The sequence below is a fragment of the Zootoca vivipara genome, chromosome 16 (genome assembly GCF_965207765.1).
Source record: "Zootoca vivipara chromosome 16, rZooViv2.hap1.1, whole genome shotgun sequence".
NCBI classification, from domain to species: domain Eukaryota; kingdom Metazoa; phylum Chordata; class Lepidosauria; order Squamata; family Lacertidae; genus Zootoca; species Zootoca vivipara.
The window spans coordinates 3,896,005-3,918,950 of NC_142599.1; the positions used below are offsets into that span (position 1 = coordinate 3,896,005).

At 47.4% G+C, this 22,946-nt stretch overlaps 2 protein-coding genes across 4 annotated transcripts; one reads left to right on the forward strand and one right to left on the reverse strand.

Moving 5' to 3' along the window:
- Positions 1-1,202: 1,202 nt before the first annotated feature.
- Positions 1,203-4,736, forward strand: LOC132591297 (uncharacterized). 2 transcript variants are annotated; one of them, XM_088659263.1, is made up of 11 exons: positions 1,203-1,540; positions 1,941-1,969; positions 2,093-2,209; positions 2,409-2,488; positions 2,587-2,686; positions 2,779-2,862; positions 3,083-3,187; positions 3,496-3,547; positions 3,738-3,810; positions 3,913-3,995; positions 4,560-4,736. In XM_088659263.1, the coding sequence occupies exons 1-9, from the start codon at positions 1,333-1,335 to the stop codon at positions 3,761-3,763; spliced, it is 801 nt and encodes a 266-aa protein (XP_088515389.1). In that variant the 5' UTR covers positions 1,203-1,332; the 3' UTR covers positions 3,764-3,810; positions 3,913-3,995; positions 4,560-4,736. The 2 variants fall into 2 exon arrangements, with proteins under 2 accessions (XP_088515389.1, XP_088515388.1); XM_088659262.1 differs by having other exon boundaries at positions 1,941-2,209.
- Positions 4,676-21,301, reverse strand: DDX55 (DEAD-box helicase 55). 2 transcript variants are annotated; one of them, XM_035099093.3, is made up of 15 exons: positions 20,430-21,301; positions 18,925-18,975; positions 18,750-18,836; positions 17,341-17,432; positions 17,169-17,231; positions 15,988-16,137; positions 13,315-13,504; positions 12,762-12,844; positions 11,591-11,722; positions 10,575-10,667; positions 10,255-10,369; positions 9,378-9,546; positions 7,526-7,818; positions 6,321-6,482; positions 4,676-5,860 (listed from the first exon to the last, which is right to left on the reverse strand). In XM_035099093.3, exons 1-14 carry the CDS (start codon positions 20,535-20,537, stop codon positions 6,324-6,326), a joined length of 1,785 nt encoding a protein of 594 aa, XP_034954984.1. In that variant the 5' UTR covers positions 20,538-21,301; the 3' UTR covers positions 4,676-5,860; positions 6,321-6,323. The 2 variants fall into 2 exon arrangements, with proteins under 2 accessions (XP_034954984.1, XP_060125352.1); XM_060269369.2 differs by lacking the exon at positions 4,676-5,860 and having other exon boundaries at positions 6,244-6,482.
- Positions 21,302-22,946: the final 1,645 nt, after the last annotated feature.

Sequence of the window (22,946 nt, forward strand, 5' to 3'; positions counted from 1 at the left end):
TCTTTATTATATTATTTTTGTTCTTTGTTTTTTGTCTTTTCTGCACATCTGTGCAGAGTTTGTATATATTTTGTACATAGAGTAGTTAGGGTTAAGTGTAGGGTTAGGACGGGGGTTAGGTGTAGACTTAGGGCAGGGGTTGGGGTAGGGGTCAGATTTAGGCTTGGGTGGGCACTTTAGATAGTTAGTTACTTTAGTGAGGAGGGTGGGATCTTTTCGTGGACAAAATGGGCAGGCTGTAAGTAGCATTCCTTCCCTTTTTCTTCATCTCCGGGGGGTGGGGGGTTCTTCTTCTTCTTCCTCTTCTGTCACTCATAGCCGAGTAAGATTGACTTCCATGAACAGTGAGTTTTAACTGTGAGTCTGTAAGTGATAAGTGACTGTGGAGGCCAATTCTGGATCCACACGTCCTTCCACAGTGGGGACATAGTTTTCTGGGCGCGAGTTGATCACAGTGAGGGTTTGCAAAGCATGCCTTAGCTCATTTCCTTTTTGTATCCTGAGTTCATGCGTCTTCAAAGTCCATAACACCTTTGGTAAAAGCTGTTCTCCTACTGGAGCGCTCGCAGGCCAGTGTTTCCCAGCCATTGGTGTTTATACAACATTTTTTTAGATTGGCCTTGAGAGTGTCTTTGAACCTCTTTTGTTGGCCACCAGTATTACGCTTTCCATTTTTAAGTTTGGAATAGAGTAGTTGCTTGGGAAGATAATAATCAGGCATCTGAACCACATGACCAGTCCAACGAAGTTGGTGTTGAAGAAACATTGCTTCAATACTGGGGATCTTTGCTTCTTCCAGGAAACTGGTATTAGTTTGCCTGCCTTCCCAAGAGATGTGTCACATTTTTCGGAGACACCATTGATGGAATCTTTCAAGGCGTTGGAGATGGCGTTTATAAGTGGTTCATGTTTCACAAGCCTACAGCAGGATTGGTAGTACAAGAGCCTAGACTGAAACGCCAAAGACTAGTTTCAATGGACCAAGAACGGTTTTCATGGCTGGTTCTGACTTTTCCCTTTTCCCAGTGGGAATTCCTATTTGTAGAGCAGAGGCCACGGCTGGTTGGCAGTTGCAGTGCCTGTGTGCTTTGTGCTGGGGGCGCTGTTTAGCGGCGCTCCTTGGTTGCTATTGGACAGTTACTTGGATAGGCTGAGCAGATTGGTTGAGCGCCTTGTGAGTAAAAGGCTCAGCCTTCGTTAGGGCAAATGCTCTACCCTTATTTACGGGAGCCTTTGGCATGGAAAAAGGAAAGGACTGTGTCAGAATGATGTGTTTTGTGGGGACATTTGCAGAAGTGAAGGTGTTGATTTGGGCTGCAGTTGGAGGGGGGTATGGTGCCTGTTCTGCCCATTTGGTGGTGGTTCCCTGTCTTCTCCAGACACCCCTCCTCACACACAAACACCCCCCAAGAATTGGGGCTGCCGGCGTCTGAGTCTCTCTCTCTGCTCATCTCTTCTAGGATCAGGTGCTTAAGGCGCCTGTTTCGGCGCTGCCGCAGGGTGGCCCCCCAGCAAGGCCCAGAGCAGCCCGTGGCACCAGGTGAGCAACTGGCCCTCCTTTTTTGGACAGAGGAGGGCAGCAATCGGCATGGGGGGAAAGCTAGTCAAAAGATGGAAAGAGCCAGGTGGCTGAATCCGACCCAAGGTCCATTGGGCCAGTGGCTGGAACCCCCTCCCCCCAGAGGCCAACCCATTTTGTGGAGTCCAATGAATGAAGCAGGGGGCTGGGCTGGGGGGCATGGCTGGGGGGCAATTGCCAGCGGGAGGGGCACCTTCCCTGGGGAGCCACATTCTGGGGAAAGTAGGACAGGATTGGCCCCCAAGGCCTGGGGATGTCCCACCTCTGCAGTAGGACTTGGAATCCAGGAGAAATCTCTTGGAATAGCCTTGCCAGGGGCTCAGGGACAGACTCACCTGTTCGCATGTCCTTCTTTTTGCAGTTCTGCGGTTCCACATCCCTTCCCCAGGGGTGAGTATTGCAGAAAACAAGAACAGGGACTGGATCCCTCAGACCTGCCCCCCACTCTGCACTCTCAGATGCAGAGAAGCCCTCCCCTCACAAGGAACTGACAGCCTGACTTTTGCATTTCAGCTGCTCGAGGATGAGCAATTCTACATCCTCGGGGTCATCCAGAGCTGCCAGGCAGCTGAGCTCAGGGGGCTGCGAACCCTGAAGTGCTCCAAGCAGGAGACAGCCAAAGCCATTTTGGTGAGTGAGGGGTGGTGTGAGCGACCCCCCACGGGGAGATGGAGGGAAGGAGGGTCTTTAGGGAAGGGGTTGTTCATCTGCGGAGAGGAGGACCCTGCCGCCTTAGTGTCCCCTGGAAAGCCAAGCCTGGTGTTGGGGGTCGGAGTTGTCCTCTGCAGGCCCCAGAAAGAGCTGATTTTCCTCCTCTGTTCTCTTCCAGGACATCTTGGGGCTCTTGGAGCACTTCAGGGATCGCCCCCTGACCCTGGCCCTTGCCTTGGAGGCCCTCCTCCAGCTCAGGTGAGTGGTGTCTTTGGGATGGAGGGTGGGTGGGGGGCAGAACTCCAGGGGAGACTCGGAGGAGGAAGCGTCTAACCCTCTCGCTTTCATCTCTGCAGTACCATGAGGCCCAAATTCAACTGTGACATGATCAGTGCGATCCTCCATAGGACCATGGAGGCAGTTATTCAGGGCCCAGAAAAGGAGGAGGAAAGAGAGGTATGTCCTTTGTCTCAAATTCCCTTTGCATGGCTCTTTCTTCTTCATCATATTTCACCAACATTCAAACTCTCTTCTCTCTTTTCCCGCAGGAGCTGAAGCGCCACTTCCGTCTCCTCCTAGGAAGTCTCCTAATGGAAGCCCCCAATCCAGGCACCCTCCTGCAACTTTTAAGCGTAAGTGTCCCGATGGCATCAGGGGTGGTTTTAGGGTTGTCCCCCCCCCATCCCTTACCCATTTCTGGGGCACAGAGCCTGTTTGGCCCTCAATTTGGTCCAAGACCAAAGCTGGCAAACCCTCATGGTCCAGAAGTGCCAGGGACTCTGTGGTGGGGGCAGTGAGGGCCGCTTTGGCCCAGACTGGCCCCTGACTCTGAGACGCTCTTTCCTCCTGCAGGACTTGCGAGGATACGCCCTGGGGGAAAGTGGGGAGGCTCAAAAACTAGCGGCCAGCAGCATTTCATTGCTGCTGGCCGTTGCCCGGAAATTTCCCCGCCTCCGAGTAAGTAGCTCGCCTTCTTCTATTCCTTTCTGTGTTTGCTTCCATCCCTCCAAGAGCACATTTGTGAGTGAGCTTTAACGCAGATGATGCGGTGTGTGTCCCTGGGGGCCAGGGTGAGGCCAGAGGCTTTTCCTGCCCCCTTTCCTGTGGCTGCCCTTCCACCTCTGCCCAGGAGGCTGCAGGGCCCAGGGAGGTCCTCTGGAACAAGGGATTGGGCCCAAGACAGAGGGAGACCCGTCCTTCCTGGCTTGGCGCTGCTTCTGTACTCTCTTGCTCCCAACTGATCCTGATTTTTCTTTCCTCTGCAGATGACGGTAGTTCGGCCGGACCTGGCCTGCTTCCGACAGAAGCCGGAAGAAGGTGAGCCCCACACCTTGGAGACAGCGAACTACCTTGTCCCTTTATTTGCCCAAGACCCACCTCTGAGGTCTTCTTGCTGGGACTCCTGCAGGACCTGCTCCCTGCCTGGCAGGCCTTTCCCACCTTTGACTGAAGGGGGGGGAAGGCCCATGGGAAAATCTCATTTTCATTCTTGTTCTCTTCCATCCAGATGACATTGTCATTGAAGATTTATAGGCAGTGCGGACACCAGAGAGAGGCTAACATCCAAATGAACTCAGCAGGTAAGACTTGCTCAAAAGCCCACCTGTAGTTAGAGATGCCCTGTTTCATCTGTGATAGAAGCAGGAACTCCTGGCATCCTGCTTACCTTTTTTCTCTTGCAGGTGACAGAATGATGGCAACAAGACCTCCTTATCCATATTTTCATGGGGGCAGAAGGGATGCAGTGGCTGTGGGACCAGATCAGGTAGGGGGAAGCTGCCTTGTGGGGACAGAGGCCAAGGAGTGGGGGGACAAGGATGAGCAGTCAAGGATGAGAAGAGGCCAGGGGAGGGTAACCAATGGCTCTCAAACCCTCGGTGAGTGAGGGACTTTGTCAGAGAATAGGCCCCGCAGATGGAGCAGATGAGATCCAGAGGAAGCCGTAGAGGGAAGTGAGGGCGTGATGGGGCTCATCCCCCCAGATGGGAGCCCATGGAGGAGAACTCTGATTCTAAACCTCTGCTGCCTCATGGGATGGCTTCAGGAGAAGAAAAGGCTCCAGAGTAAACCCTCCACAGATGCAGAGTGGAGTCCCTAAGATGGTTGGATGGCATTTTGTAGACCTCCTTCTGCAGCCAAACTGGGGCCTTATGCCTTGCTCTTGTTTCCTTTGGACCACCTCAGGGAGGCCGAGAGAGTCTGGGCACAGGGTGGCTACCTTTGTTTTGGCAAGACAGGGCAGGGCAAGGGACAGAGAGAGATCTGAAAACTGTTCACATTATTTTGCCTCAAAGGATCTCATGGAATTTTGGGTTTTCCCGTTCCTTAGGATATATGATCTACTCCCTGTGTAACTCCACGTGTCTTGGTCTCGAGCTGATTGAAGGCAGAGACGGGATTTCACCAATTGGTGAAAAGAAGAAAGAGAACTGGAATAGCATGGAATAAAAATAAATATTTTTAATGGATTTTGAATAAATGCACAATAAATTGTTACTGTTTTGAATTTCCTTGTATTATTGTCTTCCATTGATCCACACTTTTGTTGTTGCAGCCTAAAATAGCACTAGCATTTTTTGCTGCTGCATCACACACAGGTTGACATGTTAAGCTTATGGTCCACTAAGATCCCTAGATCCTTTTCCCTACCAGCAAACCAGGTGTCCCTCATCTCATATTGGTGCAGCTGGTTCTTCCTGCCAAAGTGCAGAACCTTAGTATGGCTAGAGGTCCTCTTTGCTCGCCACCAGGGAGTGACCACGTCGCAGTCGGTGCTGTGGTCGCTCCGTGTGGCATTAACACAGTTCAGTGCAATCGCCTGGTGACAATCCAGTCCCGCTGGTGCCAGTGACCTGACATCTAAGATGTCTCCAGGACACTGAGTGTTTTGCCTTGGTAGAGCATAACATGTTTGTGACGCAGAGGCTGTGGTATGAGCACAGTTCAGGTAGCCTGTCTCCGTTCTTGTTCAGGCTCCCGATTCCAAGGGGGCCTCTGCGGTTATCCCAGCTGTGATGAACTCTCCCAGCAGGAATAGGAATAGTAGTAATAATAATTTTATTATTTATACCCCACGCATCTGGTTGGGTTTCCCCAGCCTCGGAACCTCAATTCTCTTAGATAAGAGAAGCTACGCTTTTCAGAAGGAATGACACAAAATGTAAAAAGCAGATAGCCAGGGAGTGACTACTTACAGTTAATCCCTCAGGCCAGGTAGGCGTGGGAGGTAGATTCCCTGCCCCCTTCTTCCCACAAGGAGCTCCAAGTTGGATGCATAATCTCCCCCTTGTTAGCCTCATCACAGTCCAACAAAGTAGGTTAGGCTGCAACACCGCGCTGAGACCTCCAGGTATAGGGTGGTACAGTATATAGATTCAATAGATAAATATAAATAAATAAACAAACACAGCAACTGGGACAAGGTTACCCAGCAAGAATGTGCCACTGCACCAGGCTGGCTTTGTAGAATGCAACTTATAGCAAGACATGGGTGGGAGGAAAAATCTGGGAACCTTTGCAACATGATGCTTAAAATCTTAACAGCAAACACTTTGCCAAGCTCAATCCTTGGCACTTCCTGTTAAAAGAATCTCCTGTAGCAGGTCATCAATAGTCTGGGTTCAAGTTGTCCTGATTGAAAGAAGAAGAAAAAGAGTTTGGATTTGATATCCCGCTTTATCACTACCCGAAGGAGTCTCAAAGCGGCTAACAATCTCCTTTCCCTTCCTTCCCCACAACAGACACCCTGTGAGGTGAGGGGCTGAGAGACTTCAGAGAAGTGTGACTAGCCCAAGGTCACCCAGCAGCTGCATGTGGAGGAGCAGAGACGCGAACCTGGTTCCCCAGATTAGGAGTCTACCGCTCTTAACCCCAGATTAGGAGTCTACCGCTCTTAACCACTACACCACAAAGCTGTGCTGGCTGGGGTTCATGAGAGCTGAAGCCCAAATCATCTGCAGAGCTCCAGGCTGAACAAGGCTGCTGTATCATAAGGCCCCAACAGCAACAATATCAAGTGTGAAATGGCACTCGGTATGTGCACATAAAGTTTTATTTGTATCAAAAAGGAGAGTTCAGCTGGACATTTCACCCTTCAGTCTGAGCCTCCCACAGCTCCTGCCTGGGCCTCCTTCACGCCGTGCAGCAGCTTCTTCTCAAACTCCTCCTCACTGATTTTGCCCTTCTTGAGCCTTTTCAAGAGCCGGGTGTCCTGCAGGAGCTCCTCCATATCCTCGTCCTCCACATCAGAACCCTGCAAGCAAAAGGGGAGAAGACCAGATCTTTGCAGGGCACAGAAATACTTGGGCAGCAACTGCCGGCATCATAATGACATCATACAAAACCTATAGTGCAACTGCATTCGGAGGGCTGTGTACTGTCCTGGTCGCTTCACCTCAAAAAGGGTATTGTAGATTTGGGGGAAAGTTCAGAAAAGGGCCACCAAATGAACGAGGGGGTGGAGCGACTCCCCTATTAGGAAAGGCTGCAGCGTTTGGGACTTTTTAGTTTGGAGAAAAGGCGAGTAAGGGGCAACACGACAGAAGTTTATAAAACTATGCATGGCACTGAGAAAGCGGGTAGAGAGGGGTGGAATTCCCCTCGCTCATAACAGTAGAACTCATGGGCACCCAGTGAAGCTGAATGTTGGAAGATTTTGGATGGATAAAAAGAAAGTGCTTTGTGCACCACATAGTCAAATATGGAACCCTTAGGTGATTTTAAAATAGGATTAGACAAATTCATGGAGGAGGAGAGGGATCCTAGCCAGGGTGGCTTAGCTCTGCCTCCAGTTGAGAGGCAGCAATGCTTCTGGAATACCAAATTGCCACAAGCCGCAAGAGGGGAGAGGGCTCTTGTGCTCAGGTCCTGCTTGAAGGTTTCCCAAAAGAAGCATCTGCTTGGCCTCAGTGAGAAGAGGATGCTGGACTAGGTGGGCCACTGGGCTGATCCAGCAAGCTCTCCTTATGTTCTTGTGACAGACACATAGTTCCAGCTTCCCCCAAACAACTGCATTAACCCCTCTTCTGCTGCTGCTGCTCCTGCTCCTTGTATTTATTTATCTACCCCACCCCACTTTTCAGTCAAGACTGGCTCTCAAAAAAGCAGCTTGCAATTAAAACCCACAAGAAAAGATGCAACATGCTAGGAAGATGTGGAGGTGTTGAACTGTAGTTGAGTCAATTAAACTCTGCTCAAAGTAGACCCACTGAAATGCATGACTCTTTATTCTCAATTGCTCTACTAGCCCTAGATGCAATCAAAAATAAAATAAACATGGTAGAACACTCCCCTCACCTCCTCTCTTTTCCTTTTGGCTGTCATTTTCTTCTTCTTCTCCTTCTTTGATTTCTGCTTGGACCAGGATTTGTTGCGGGTGAATTTTCTCTGCCCACCGCGCTCCTGCCACTCCTTCCTTCGCTGCTCCAACAGCTTTTGCCTCTCTTTTTCTCTGTTCTTGTCCTTGAAGGCAATCGTGTCCGTGTCAATATCAACAGCCGTGAAGTCTGAAAAGCACTTGCCTTTCAGCTCCGGCATCCGTGGCATCTTCAGCAAACCAAAACCGCGGGCCAGGCTACTAAAGTCCAAGTCTGTTGAAGAGAGAGAGAAAAGTATATGGGTGGATCAAGCCACATACAGAAACTATGTGACAAAGCAGAGACAACACAGGCCAGCTGGGATGTCACAATAAAACAGGGACCACCAAGCTTTTGGGGGCCGGTGACCACATTTGGAATTTAGAGAAAGTACCATGGGCGCCAGTCACAAAATGGCTGTTGCATCTAAAAGGGGAGAAAGAGAGGCAGACTCGCAAAATGGTTCAAGCATGCCCCCCCCATGTCCCAATGGAGAAAGCACCTGCATCAGCCACCTCCATGCTTGCTCACAGAGTATCTTCTTGACCCACCCACTGTGGAGAATGGAAGAGAGAGTGCTCAATTTAGCAGAGGCTCAGACACTGCAAACAAGAAAATGATCAGGAAAAGAGTCTTGTGGATTGTGAATTTTTGAAGGTATAATCCATAGGAGGTGCCATAGGTCGGCTATTGGCACCCATGGGATAAACCAGGGTTCACTGTGGTTGGGAAGGCTATCAGCAAGCCCTGGGCTCATGTTATGCCCCCTTCCTCTCCTCCTCAGATATGGCTGTGAGGAGATCAGAAACTTCCATTTCTGATAAACTCCAGATTAGCGTTAACATCAGAACTATACCTTGCAGTTTCATCTTAACTTACTGTGGGGCCGCCAGTGTGCCCGAGCCACGTGTCTCTCCTGGGAGTGACACGGTGGCTCGGATGCCTACAGGCTCCATGCTGCCCCAAATGGCAGCGTGGGGCTTGCTTCTGCCTGCCGCCTCTCCCTCAGTCACCCAACAGCTCAACAGCTGATGGGGAGGTGGTGGTGAGGCTCCGCACAGTGCCCCCTGCCCCGGCGCGGCATCCCACCCCCCACCCCAGGCACCCAAGCGGCTGATAAACAAGCTGACTTCAGAACACATGATTTGAAGTTGGCTTGTTTCTACAAACCATAATTAAAACCATAATTAAAACCAACCAGTTTGCTACGGTAGGTTTGCATGAAATGAAATGCTGTGGTTAATCAAAGCCAAAAGTTTAGGCTTTAGACTTCTTCCTTGTGGCCGTGCCAGAGAAGGAAAGGAGAAGGCAAAGCATGTGAGAAGCTACTTCTCTAGCCAGAGACAGAGGTCAAGAAGGGGCAGCACAGCTTAGGGGTAGAGCATTTGCTTTTAATACAGAAGGTTCTGGCTTCAACCCAGGAGGAAGGGCAAGACAGAAATTTAATAAATAAATTATAAATTCTCCAGGTAAAGGCTGGGAATGTCCCCTGTCTGAAACTTTAAGAAAGCCACTTGCCAGGAAACACTGCCTACACTGAACTAAATGGACCAACGGTCTGACTCAGTAAAAAGCATATGCCAGCAGAGGCCATCCAGATGTTTTGGACTAGAACTCCCTGATGCTGATGCTTGGGCTGATGATGGGAAGTTGTAGCACAAAACATCTGGAAGGTACCAGGTTGCCATACAGCAATCAAAACTGCCAGTAGAAATACACACACACACACACACACACACACACACACACACACACACACACACACACACACACACACCCCTAGTGCAAATTACCTTTTATCCTGAAGATCAGGTTGCACTCGTGTTTGGCATAAGCCTGCACGTAAGATACAAAGGCCTTCATCCCCTTCTCATAGAAGGCTCTGTCAGCCAGACTGAGAGACTTCAGCTTCGGCAGGACATCTGCCACGTTGCTCTGCAATTTCATTTCCTGCATGGGACACTGTCAAGAGGAGCCCAGTTTCAAATGATTTGAAACAAGACACTGGAAGTGCACCCCTTAATTCGGCTACTTTTAAATAGGACATACCATGTGAAGAATTTCGCAAGTCAGAAGACCTTTTTTTTTGCACATCATTTTTGCAAAAAAAAAAAAAAATCTCACCAAAGATTTGTGTAGAAGGTGCAGATTCCCCCACTAGGAGTGCTGCATAAGCAGGAAAAGTCACAGCTGTCAATATTTACTTATTTACTAATTTCATTTATTAATTTTCTCCCATAGAACATCCCAAAGCAGTAAGCAAAAAATTTCAAATCCAATAGAGAGGCAGACTAGGATGCAAATATCCACATAAAAGACTCGTTGGAAAAGGAAGTCCTTCAATAGGCACCGAGGGGAAATAGAAGGCACCTGTCTCTGATACATTCTGAAGAGCAGGTGACTCTACACTAAAGGCTTTGTTCCTACATTGTACAGAACAGATCTAGTAAGACAGAACTGCAGGAGGCCCTCACCTGCGGAGCACAGTGCGTGGTTACATACACAAGGAGCGAGACCATCTTTTAGGTCTCCTGGTCCCTAAAAGATGCAGAGGACTTTGCAGAACAGTCAATATTCCTTCCCCATCACAGATTATTCAGGAACTGCATTCTCAATGGAAGCTGGAAGCGTTCTCCCTTTCCATTTTTGAAAACAGAGAAGCCCACGCACCTTTTGGTTAATGGCTAGAAAACTGATGTAGGCCTCTTCCATGGGAAGCAAGAAGACAAGTGCGCTGCCCAAGTGCCCGATGCGTGCAGTGCGGCCACAGCGATGAACGAAGGCACTGGAACAGAGGGGGAAAGTGGTTCAACACGAGGAAAAGGAACACCTCCTTGGAGTCCAGCACAGGTGCCCACATTTGTATGCTATCACTGTAGAGCTCAGCAGACCCTTTACATTCCACTTTTTGCAGCCATAAACCAGAGTGGCCATTAAAGATTGGTTGCATTCTTAAAGAGAAGGGAAGAAAGGGGAGAAACACCCGGTACCTTGCATTGCTTGGAGGGTCACACTGCAAAACCCAGTTCACCTCTGGAATGTCTATGCCTCGGGCCATCACATCGGTGCAAACCAGAATGCCACTAAGAAATCATGGGAAAATGCAAAGTTTTAGGAGGGGACAGAAATAAAACTGAAATAACCTAGTGATTCTCCCAACTGAATTGGCTCTTAAATGCAGAACACGTTGGTCCTGCAACAAAAAGGTGCAGCGTGGAGTAGCGCTGATCAGGAATCCAGCCACTCTATTTCCCCCTCCCACCTAAAAAAAAAATCTATCAACGTTCTGTAGCATGCTCAGTCCTCACTGGGGTGTTTTTGAGCCTGCCCTGCTGCCACTTTTAGGGTTTGTTTTCTAAAGATGCTTGGGACTTCTGCAAACCTTTGAGTTCTGCCAAGTCTGCTGATATCTCCCTGTTGTACATGGATGCTACTATTTTGGCTATGGAAGAATTGACAGTTGCAGCCTGAATATTAAAAATAGAGGAAATGACCCTGAAGAAAACAATCCTGAAGTCTTAGCAGTTTTTCCAACAGTCTTACACCTAAATCATATACAGGTGAAACTCGGAAAATTAGAATATTGTCGAAAAGTGCATTTATTTCAGTAATGCAACTTAAAAGTTGAAACCAATATATGAGATAGATGCATGACATGCAAAGCAAAATATGTCAAGCCTTTATTTGCTGTACAGTAATTGTAATTATTTGTCATTAGGCGGGTCAATTATAAAAGGAATGTAATTAATGAGATTTAATAGCGATGTTTATTTTTGTATTATTGTAACTATTTGTTTTATTACTGTGGAATTTCCAAAAGAAAGCATTTGTAAAAATTAAAAAAAAGTAGCATTACTGAAATAAATGCACTTTTCGACGATATTCTAATTTTTCGAGTTTCACCTGTATGTGTGTGTGTGAGAGAGAGAGTGAGTTGCACGCACGCACACACACACACACATTTCTAGCAGTTGGCTAAACCAGTCCTTGTGAAAATGCATCTCACCTTGGAAGTTTCCGGAACTCCGTGAAGATCCTATTCCGTTTGTGTTTCATTTTCCCATGGATGCACATTATTGTCACATTCTTAATCAAGGATTCCAAAGTCTTCCCAAAATACTCCACGCACGCGCAGGTACTGGAAGTATAAACAAAATGCCACAAAAGGGGTCAGCTTTGTGATTCTTCATTTTTGACGGCTTAAAGGCCAAGATCCAAAGAGTGGTGAAACTACTTGGACCAGAGCTCAGTGTATTGCAGATGAAGGAGCTGAAGCTGGAAAAGAGCAGCTTCCTTGAGGCCTTGCTCTACCAGAATACAGTTAAAAATCTAAATTAATGAGTCCCTCTACATCTGTCCTACCACGTCTACAAGCAGGGCCTTCCCCTCTGGCTTGCTCACTAGGCTCCAGGTAGAGTTTCCCAGCAGTGCCCCATGCCACTGAGGAAATATGGAACCTTGACTTGTTACAACAGGAATTGTGAACCTCCAAAGTTGCTGGACATCCCAACCCTCACCAGCACCAACCAAGATGGCCAATGGTTTGGAATAATGGGAGCTGGAGTCCAGAAGGTACCATATTGGCCTGAATATAAGCCTCACTTTTCCCCCAAATTCTGACTGTGAAAAGTGAAAGTGTGCTTACCTTACAAAAACTGGTTTTTATGATATCGCTGCTGAAACAGACATACAGTAAAGCAGAACGGGTGTGAGTGCCTGCGGAGTTTTAAGGGAGCAGCTTATATCCGGGTACATATTGTCTTTTTTTCTCCCCCCCCCAATGAATTTTAAAGGCGCCGCTTATATTCATGCCAATATGGTACTTATGAGGATATCCCTTTAACTACTGAGCCAACAAATTAGAGTGCTTAGGGTGGTAGATAGTTCTATTTTTTAAACAAAATAAAACCAAAAATATTTGTTTCAATCTACTTTACACTTCTCAATGCTGAATGAGACATTGATCCCATCACGGGCATTTCTTTCCCACATGCAGATATATCTGAACAGCTAAGGATGGGGAACTTGTCCTCCCCCCCCCCCCGACGTTGCTGGACCCCCAATTCCCATCAGCCCCAGCCATTATGGAATGATGGGGCTTAGGGGTCCAGCAACATCTGGAGGGCCACAGATTGCCCCAGCCCTGTGTTCAATGACCTCTCTGCCCTTAGTATCACCTGAAAAAGACGAGGTGTTTTTCTGCTTTGTGTTGGCGAAGGAAGTGGACCAGCTGGTTGAATTTTTCTTCTGCTTTGCAGATCTAAAAAGAGGAGAACAGAAACATAAAGAAGCAGGGATAAATAAAAGGCAGCGGGAAGCAACAAAACCTAACAAACACCAGAGCTGATCAACCCCCTGCTTAAAAACCCTTTTCAAGATCAATCTGAAAGCTTCCCTTTAGACTGCAACTGTTAACAAAAAAAAAAAACCACCCACCTCAATCACAGTTGTACCTTGGTTCTCAAACGAAATCCGTTCCGGAAGTCCATTCGACTTCCGAAAACGTTCGAAAACCAAGGCGTGGCTTCTGATTGGCTGCAGGAACTATAGGGTTGTAGCCAACAAAGCTGTCCTAGTAGGGCAAGGACAATGGACTTGCACAATGGACTTTCTCCTTCCTCTCCTCTTCTCACCTCCCAAAGAAACCTCTGCTTGAGAGAGTTGGGGGAGACTCCAAGAACCTGACATGGTTGAAGGTAGCTTCCTGGGTTACTATAGAGCCATCCTCACCATGTAGTAGTTTTGGAGGCGGGTGGGGGTCTTCTGAGTATTGCTCGCTGCCATTCCCTTCTCCTTCACCGAGATGCGGACAGGGTTCCGGAGACCAGCCCTCACCAGGTTCTCGACTTCTTGAGTTTGAGTTGCCGAAAAGAGCCCCGTTCGTCTCTGCTTGGGCAACAAGTCCAGAATGGTATTTAAACTGCAAGCGAACACAGTTAGAAAGGTCAGAAGAGCTCTTTGGGTCAAGGCCAAAGATACACAAGGGGAGAACTTTATTCAGTCCTCATTTTAAAGGAAACCTAGCTAATGCTAGATATATGATTAACATGTAATAATAATAATAATAATAATAATAATTTTTTATTTATACCCTGCCCTCCCTGGCCAGAACCGGGCTCAGGATGGCTAACACCAATAAAATTACAATAAAACGTAAAAGAAAAAGAAAAAACAGTTAATTAAAATACGGGTTAAAATACAATTTAAAATGCAGCCTCATCTTAGTAAGGTAAAGGTAAAGGGACCCCTGACCATTAGGTCCAGTCGTGACCGACTCTGGGGTTGCGGCGCTCATCTCGCGTTATTGGCCAAGGGAGCCGGTGTACAGCTTCCAGGTCATGTGGCCAGCATGACAAAGACGCTTCTGGCAAACCAGAGCAGCGCACGGAAACGCCATTTACCTTCCCGCTGTAGCGGTACCTATTTATCTACTTGCACTTTGACGTGCTTTCGAACTGCTAGGTTGGCAGGAGCTGGGACTGAGCAACGGGAGCTCACCCCGTCATGGGGATTCAAACCGCCGACCTTCTGATCGGCAAGCCCTAGGCTCTGTGGTTTAACCCACAGCGCCACCAGCGTCCCCTCATTTTAGTAAGGGTAAAGGGACCCCTGACCCTTAGGTCCAGTCGTGACCGACTCTGGGGTTGCGCGCTCATCTCGCATTATTGGCCGAGGGAGCCGGCGTATAGCTTCCAGGTCATGTGGCCAGCATGACAAAGCCGCTTCTGGCAAACCAGAGCAGCACACGGAAACGCCATTTACCTTCACGCTGTAGTGGTTCCTATTTATCTACTTGCATTTTGACGTGCTTTCGAACTGCTAGGTTGGCAGGAGCTGAGACCAAGCAACGGGAGCTCACCCCGTCACAGGGATTCGAACCGCCAACCTTCTGATCAGCAAGCCCTAGGCTCAGTGGTTTAACCACAGCGCCACCTGGGTCCCTCCTCATTTTAGTAGTACCCCATAAATCAAAATCATAAGGGGAGGGAAACATAAGGTCAGACTGAGTCCAAACCAAAGGCCAGGCGGAACAGCTCCGTCTTGCAGGCCCTGCGGAAAGATGTCAAATCCCGCAGGACCCTGGTCTCTTGTGACAGAGCATTCCACCAAGTCGGGGCCAGTACTGAAAAGCCCCTGACCCTAGTTGAGACCAATCTAACCACCTTGTGGCAATAAAGTGTTGTTATTTGTGGACCTCAAGGTCCTCCGCGGGGCATACCAGGAGAGACGGTCCCATAGGTACGAGGGTCCTAGGTCGCTTAGGGCTGCAAAGGTCAAAACCAGCACCTTAAACCTGATCCTGTACTCCACCAGGAGCCAGTGCAGCTGGTAAAACACTGGATGAATGTGGTCCCACGGCAAGGACCTTGTAAGGAGCCTCACCACGGCATTCTACACCTGCTGGAGTTTCTGGGTCAGCTTCAAGGGCAGCCCCCCATAGAGCAAATTACAATTAACAAGCCTGGAGGGGACCATCACATGGATCACTGTGGCCAGATCAGGGCAAGAAAGGTAAGGGACCAACTGCTTGATACGGCAGAGATGGAAAAATGCCACCTTTGCTGTGGCTGCAACATGCGCCTCCATGGAAGGGAGGCGTCAAAGGTTACACACAAGCTCTTGACAGAAGGCGCTGGCACTAATTGAGCCCCCGCAAGAGATGGGAGTTGGCCCCCCAACCCCATGTCGTCCGACCCAGCCAGAGGACCTCTGACTTTGAAGGATTTAAATTCAATCGGCTCTCACGCAGCCATCCAGCCACAGCTTCCAAGCACCTGGTCAGTGTGTCCGGGGCCGAGTCAGGGCAGCCGTCCATCAACAGATAAAGCTGGGTGTCATCAGCATATTGACTGTGACTTGTTCTTCATTTTATGGGATTGACTTGTGACTTTGCTTTTGTGACTGTGGCTTGTGACTTCGTTTTTGTGACTTGCTTTTGTGACTGTGAGGAACCCAGTTCAGCTACTGGTTGATTGTGTGACTGCAGAAATGGATAAAAGCCCCCCTTCCAAACAATGACTATCATCATTGATTAGTGCACGTCAGTGCACGTAAGAAAAAATCAATAAATTGTATCTACATTACAGTACTGTCTTATTTATTTTATAGGACAGTACAGTGCATTGATTATTGCCTTCCTTTTATGGATCAATGGTCTCGTTAGACAGTAAAATTCATGTTACATTGCTGTTTTAGGGGTTGCTTTTAAAAGTCTGGAAAGGATTAATCCATTTTCCATCACTTTCTATGGGAAAGCACGTCTTGGTTTAAGTCTGCTTAAACGGAACGGATTAGGGTTGTAAACCAAGGTACCACTGTATTATGAAATTTATAATCCAGCTCAAAAGCAGGTAACAATCAAAGGTGCTGGTTGAAGGTCCCCCTTACTTCCAAAGCAAATACCTTGCTTCAAAGCCCATATCCAGAAGCCGGTCTGCTTCATCTAAGACTAAAACATCCAGAGATTTCACAGAGCTGGCCAAATCCAGCCCATCCGATTTTCTCCTGAACATGTCCTCCAAACGGCCTGGAGTAGCTACCAGGATGTGTCCACTGTTGGGTATAGGGGAAAAAACTCATTTTTATGGTTGGTTTGGGGGAAAGTTCATAACTGTGATCAATACAATCAAGACAGATTTAGTGAAGGAAAAGGCGACGTTCTCTATCTGTGGACTAGCATATATCATAAACACAGCTGCCACCTCTTCTTCCCCCTCGCACCAAAACCTTTTACTCCACTGCCACCCGGCTCTTGCTGAATGCTTGAGAAGCCTAAAATGGAAATAATGAGAACCAAAGTGACTTTTTCAAATCTTATGACTTCTAAGCTCCTGTTGGGGCTACAGCATTAACAGGAGAGAATGAAATACGAAAGCATGTCAAAAACTGCTTTTGAGAAATTCCACTGAAATTAGGCTAGTCAACCATGTGCTTAGAATCTTAGAATTGTAGAGTTGAAGGGGAAAGCAGAAATCTTTTTGCCCAACATGGGGCTCAAACCCACAATCGTGATGTTAAGAGCCTCATGCTCTACTGGCTGAGCTATCAGAGATAGTGTGTGGAACTGGCAAAGGTCAAAGAGAGACAGTGCTGGCACTAGGACCCACAAGGATCAAATGGCACAGCACTGTCCACACCCAAAGGACAGATAGGGGCTGGGAAGTTGCTATAATAAATCTCAATAATATCTAAAAATAAAGATACCAAAAAATAGTATCATTAACCACCACCCCCCAAAAAAAACCAGAAGAGCCTGTTCAGCAGCCTCAGCTTTTGCAGCTGGAGTCAATCAGGGCCCCATCCTTCCTGGTCAGGTGGGAAAAGGCCAGCAAGGCAGGGACCAAGTCTCCCAAGACACACAGCCAAGATGGTCCAATGATAACATGGTATCATTGCTTTTCTTCTATATCTACACTGGGACAAACTGGTTGAATAATCACAAATGCAGATCCATGGAAATGCTACTGACCCAGGATTCTACCCAGAAAATGCAGGACACATAGTAATTTCAAACTCCAAGGAGTTCAGAAAATCTGATGCTCAAGTAGTAACATTTCAGCAGCACTGGCCAGTCAGCAACTCACCCTCGTTCCTTGAATCTTTCCACATCTTCCATGGGATTCTTTCCGCCGATTAGAAGACACTGGCTGAAACAAAGCACACACATGCTATTCAAAAAAAGCCACCAGAGTGAGCCAACGGGCCCAGCTTCTTAGCAATCAGAACCACTTAAGTAAGAATCATTTACATTATTACCTAAACTGTGGGAAATACTTTGTGAAATGGGATATCACTTCGTCTATTTGCATGGCAAGCTCTCGTGTGGGCGTGATGACAACAGCACCAACCTGAAACATCAGAAGGAAAATGGGAGGGAAATATACAGGCCAACTATTTTCTTCAATGCAATTCGCTCCTCCATCCTGAACAAATGCAACTGGTAGCACTTCCTACGGATTTCAACTGAATTTATGAGACGGTGACGGCAGAGTGGCTGAGGATCAAGAGAAATGCAGATGACAAGGGGCTCGACACACTTTGAGCTCCTTATGTATGGCTGTCAAATAGGGGTGAATGAAAAGCTGCTACACCACAGCTGTTTGGCTGGATGCTCCACTACTGCTGCCTCTCTGCTTTTGGGGAACAAAGCAGCCTGGGGCTACCTGCCAGAGACAGGAGAAGTTTGCAGCTGTGGAGCACCTTTTAGACAAGGAGGTGGTGTTAGAAAACAAGCTTGCTCCATCTTCCATGCAACAACCCATTAGATATCTGAAGGTGGCTATCATATCTCCTCCCAGTCTCCTTTTTACTTCCAACTCAGTATGGTCCACACCACAGGTAGCCAATCTCATGGGAGACCACAACTACCATCATATCTCTGACTACTGGCCATGCTGGCTGGGGCTAATGGGAATTAAAGTGTAACAACATCTAGAGGCCAGCAGATTGGCTATTCTTGATCTATACTGACTACACTGACTGGCAGTGGCTCTCCAGGGTTTGAGGATCTGAACCCGGATCCTTTTGCATACAAAGCAGGTGCCCTACCACTGAGCTATGACTCCTCCCTCGAGGAATTGCACAAGGTGACTTGCTTGCCTGCTCCTGCCAGAAATTAAAGCACTCCACAGCCTCCTTTCAGCTCAGACAAATGGCTTCAACACACCTTGATTCCCAAGAAGAAATGGCAGTGATGGAAGAGCCAGTCAAGTGGCTCTAACATTGCAGTTTTTGAACTGCTGCTATGCTACAGTCACATGTTCACTGAAGAGAAACCTCAGAGATCACAGCACTTTCAGTCTCGTTATTTCAGTCTTTCTCTGCCCTAAGAGTGCAAATTATGGTTTACAGAGGAATGCATGAGGTAAGAAAACCACTCTTAGGTCAGCTGTAGATAAACCACCTACATCTGTGAACCGCCTTGAGACCGGCGGGTATATAAATTAAATAAATAAATAAGCAAGCAAGCTCTTAGAACGCTGGAAATAAGCTATGTAAGTGACAAGTCTTTTTCACTAGCCATCTGCAGAAAACAGAAATGATATGTCAATGTTCTTAGGCACCAGCATAAAAGACCTTTGGCTCCTGGGAACCAATTGCTCAAAACTATTCTCCCAATCTTCCTATTTTTTAAAAGCAGGGCAGAAAAGAACAGTGCATTGTACCTGCATTTTCTTGAGCTTTTCTTCCCGTCGGAGAAGAATTTCTATGATTGGAATAACAAAAGCTAAAGTTTTGCCACTCCCAGTTACCTGCAGACATGAAAACAAGAGACATCAAAAATAGTTCTTTCAGCAAAAGGCCAAAAGTCACAGTGAAGCTGAGCAGCAGGCCACTTACCGCCTCAGCTGCCACATCCTTATTTGTCATAAACAAAGGAATCGTTGCAGACTAGAAGAGAGGCAGAAGTGTAAAAAAAGTATTATTATTTCATTTTAAAAACTTAGTCCCTGTGTAATTTTCAAAAGGAACTCAAGATGGCTAACTATTCCAAGCATTCCAACAGTATTAAAATATGTAACAATCCACATTCCAATGCCCATCAAGAAATCAAGGTATTCACATAAAAACCTATAATAAATTTCAGAAAACAGTCAACATAACTAAAATATAAAACAAAAACCAGAAAAAGAAATTATGGAGCAATGCTAAGTGACAGGATAGGGAACCTATGACCTGCCAATGTTGTTGGACACCAATTCCCATCAGCCTTAGCTAGACTTGACAATGTGGAGGGATGATGGAAGTTGCAGTCCTACAACTTATAGAGTCACAAACCCACAAACCCTGTTTTAAAGAGAACTGCAGGCAGAGGCAATATTGGAGAAATGATCTTTCTATTAAAACTGCTGCTGCTGCTGCTGAAACCTTAGTCTTTTATTTTATTTATTACATAAATTTATTACATTGGCACTTTCTCTGCTGCCTTTTTGGTGCCTAATGAAGAACTTCCTCTTTCCACAAGCCTTTTACGCTGCCCCAGTCTGCATCTGTACTGGAATAGTTTTTAAGATGTTTCTTTGTTTTATCACTTGTTTTTGCCGACCTGGAGTTCTTTGGGAGGAAGGGCAGGATGTTAATATAATTAATAATTAAAGAATAAATATGCCACTTTTCCTCCAAGGAGCTCAAAGTTCTCCCCCGCTCAATTTTATCCTCACAACAACTCTGACAGGTAGGTTAGGCTGAGAGACAGTGACTGGACCAAGACCACTCAGTGGGCTTCATGACTGAGTGGGAATTTGAACCCTGTCTCCAAGATTCTAGTTACAGGTAGGTAGCCGTGTTGGTCTGATGTAGTCGGGGGAAAAAAAAATCCTTCCCGTAGCACCTTAGAGACCAAGTAAGTTTGTCATTGGTATGAGCTTTCGTGTGCATGCACACTTCTTCAGATACCAAGATTCTAGTCCAACAGTCTAACCACTATGGTGGCTGCTCTGAAAGCTTTACCTTGTATGGGAGCCATAGTACTGGTAAAGCTGTGTGGGGTCGACCTGATCAGCACCCGAATGAATGGGAGACCACTGCAGTCCTGCCCATATGCAACCTGGCTAAGGTTGCACCAAAATCCTTGCTGTATGGCTCCACCATCAGAGGTGAGGCACATTATGACTGGGAAGAGGTCCTTCTCACTTGCGACATATATAAATACACATATGCATATATACAGCGCTCACAAGCATGCTGGCTATCATCTCTTTTAAGGAAAGAGCAAAGAAGAACGACGCTGGGGAAAGAATCACAGAAGTGTAGAGCTAGAAGGGAACTGGGGAGTCATCTAATCCAACCCCCTTCCAGGGGATGGAGATCAGAGCCAGCTCTCTTTCCCCGTCCCCGCTCCCTACCTGCACCGGCGTCATGTGTGTGAAGCCCAGCTCCCGCAAGGCCCGCCCGACGCCAGGGCTCAGCTTGACGGGCAGGGAGTCCCACGCTCCCTCGGTCACCGTCTCCATCCTCGCGTCCGAAGCTCGGCGGCGAATCTGCGTCCGCCCCTTCCTGCGGCCCCCCACGGGGCAGGCGTCCGCTGCCTTAAGCGGCCGTTCCGGGAAACAGGACTGCTGAGCTTTAGTTCCGCCTCAGCGCTGAGCGGCGCGGGTTACAGGGAGCAGGTGGCTCCCTTGCGAGAACAGCTCCCCGGGATCAGTCCGCGGGACCCGGGAGGGCCTTCTCGGGGGTGGCTGCTCCAGGGCAACTTTGGAACTCCCTCCTACGAGAAGCCAGACGGACTCCTGCCTGGTTGTCTTTCCGCTGACAGGTGAAGACCTTCTTCTTGTTGCAGCAGACTTTGGGGAACTGACTGCTTTAAATGAGGGCGCTGGTGCCGTGCGGCTTTTATTGTAATTAATGGGGTTTTAAAAAAATGTATTTGTCATTTATATAAGTGTAAGGACGGGTGTCGTGCTGCTTTTGTTGTGATTTATATTTATATATAGTTTTAATTCTTCCAATGTTTTGTTTTTTTATGATCCACCATCCATTGTTTTTAGCTGCTCCTTTATCTGTAAGCTGCTTTGAGTCCCTGTCAGGGAAAAGGGCGGGACATAAATAAATATATAATAAAATTAACAGCAACAGCATCCCGAGCCTCTCGCAACAATGAGTCTAGCCAGAACTGGGGAATGCTTAACCTCACAGGGTTCTTTGCTACAGGGGTGGGAGACCTGTGGTCCTCCAGAAATGGTTGGGCAGCAACTCCACCTGCCCACCCCCCACCCCCGGAGCCAGCCAGCATGGCTAATGGGCAGAGATGGTGGGAGTCATCAAATCTGAAGGTACAATTTTTCCAGACCTTGGCTAGATCTACACAGCTATTTAAAAAACGTTGGAAATGCTCTGCAAAAAAAGTTGCAAAGTTCACAAATGAAAATATCATTGAGATTTCAGCTCTACGGTGCCATGGTGTCACAGTGTTACAAAAACATTTATCACACTGTATTTTGACTAATGTAGCTGAGTCCCTGCTGTAGACCAAAGGCAGGTGACCTGTGACCCTCTAGCTCTTACTGAACTGCACTCCCAACATCCCTGATTATTGACGATGCTGGCTGAAGGGAGTTGGAGTCCTGCAACATCTGGAGAGCCACTGGCTCTCCCATCCCTGCTGTAGATCCTTTCTCTCAAGCTAAGCCATTTAACAGAGGATGACAGTGGAGCCTCTGTGCCCAGCCTTCCTTGGAGTCCCAGAGCCTTGACACTTATCTTGGTAACTTCCTGGGTGACCACCCACCCACACTCAGCCTACCTCAGGCTTATTGTGAGGATGCAAAGGTTAAGGAGAGAGAAATTATGCATTATGTCTCTCCTCTGCCCCCTTTAATTCTCCTTTGAGCTCCTGGAGCAGGCATCCCCAAACTTCAGCCCGCCAGATGTTTTGGACTACAGTTCCCATCATCCCTGACCACTGGTCCTGTTAGCTAGGGGTCATGGGAGTTGTAGGCCAAAACATCTGGAGGGCCACAGTTTGGGGGTGCCTGTCCTGGAGCAAAACAAAAAACCACACACAACACATATACCCTTGCAGTATATAGCTCAGTTAACGTAGACCACATTTTACTCAGCTATGTGAGCTTGTTTTTCAAGCAGTGGTGATGCTTCTGGGATCCTTCATCAGTTGTAGGGCACACCAGGAAGCCCCACTGCAGTTTTTTTTCTTTTGTACTTTTATTAGTTGGGGGCTGAGGGCGAGAAGACGTGTAGTGCATCAGCTTTGTATGCAGACGTTCCCAGGTTCAATCCCTGGCACCTCTAGGTTGGACCACTAAAGACTTGTAGATGAAAACCTGGAGAGCCAATACAAGTCAGTGTGGATGATTTTATGCTGGGTGGGCCAATGGTCTGGCTTGGTGTAAGGCATAGAGACCCAGAGCCTCTCTGATGCAAAGGACTTAAGATTCATCTTTTGTGGTGCCTTAATTGCTCAAAGCATAGTGGGGACTCACTGTTAATGATTTTCAAAGAGGACCCTCTTCATATTGTTGATCTTGGTTTCATCATTTGTTCCTTTGGTCTGAAACACCAATAACTCCTCACTGCACTTTACAGATCTGTTTCCAATCTCTGCTGCTTCCTGCCGAATCTCATTGGCTGCCTATCTATAGGCACTATCTTAACAACAACAACAACAACAACTATCTTAAGATAGTTCTAGACTACAAGTGGAGGGGAGTCAAAACATACATTGTTATGTGTTATCTGTCTCGTCTTTTGCACATCCAGCCTAACAGTGTTTTGGTTTGTTCACAAGTATGGGACATTTTCCTAATGGACAAGCATGGTTACTTAAGTTTTTGCACACCAAAACCTTATTTAATCAATTTCTCATATTGATTTTCTTGCTCATCTTCCTTTTATTCTTCAGCCTG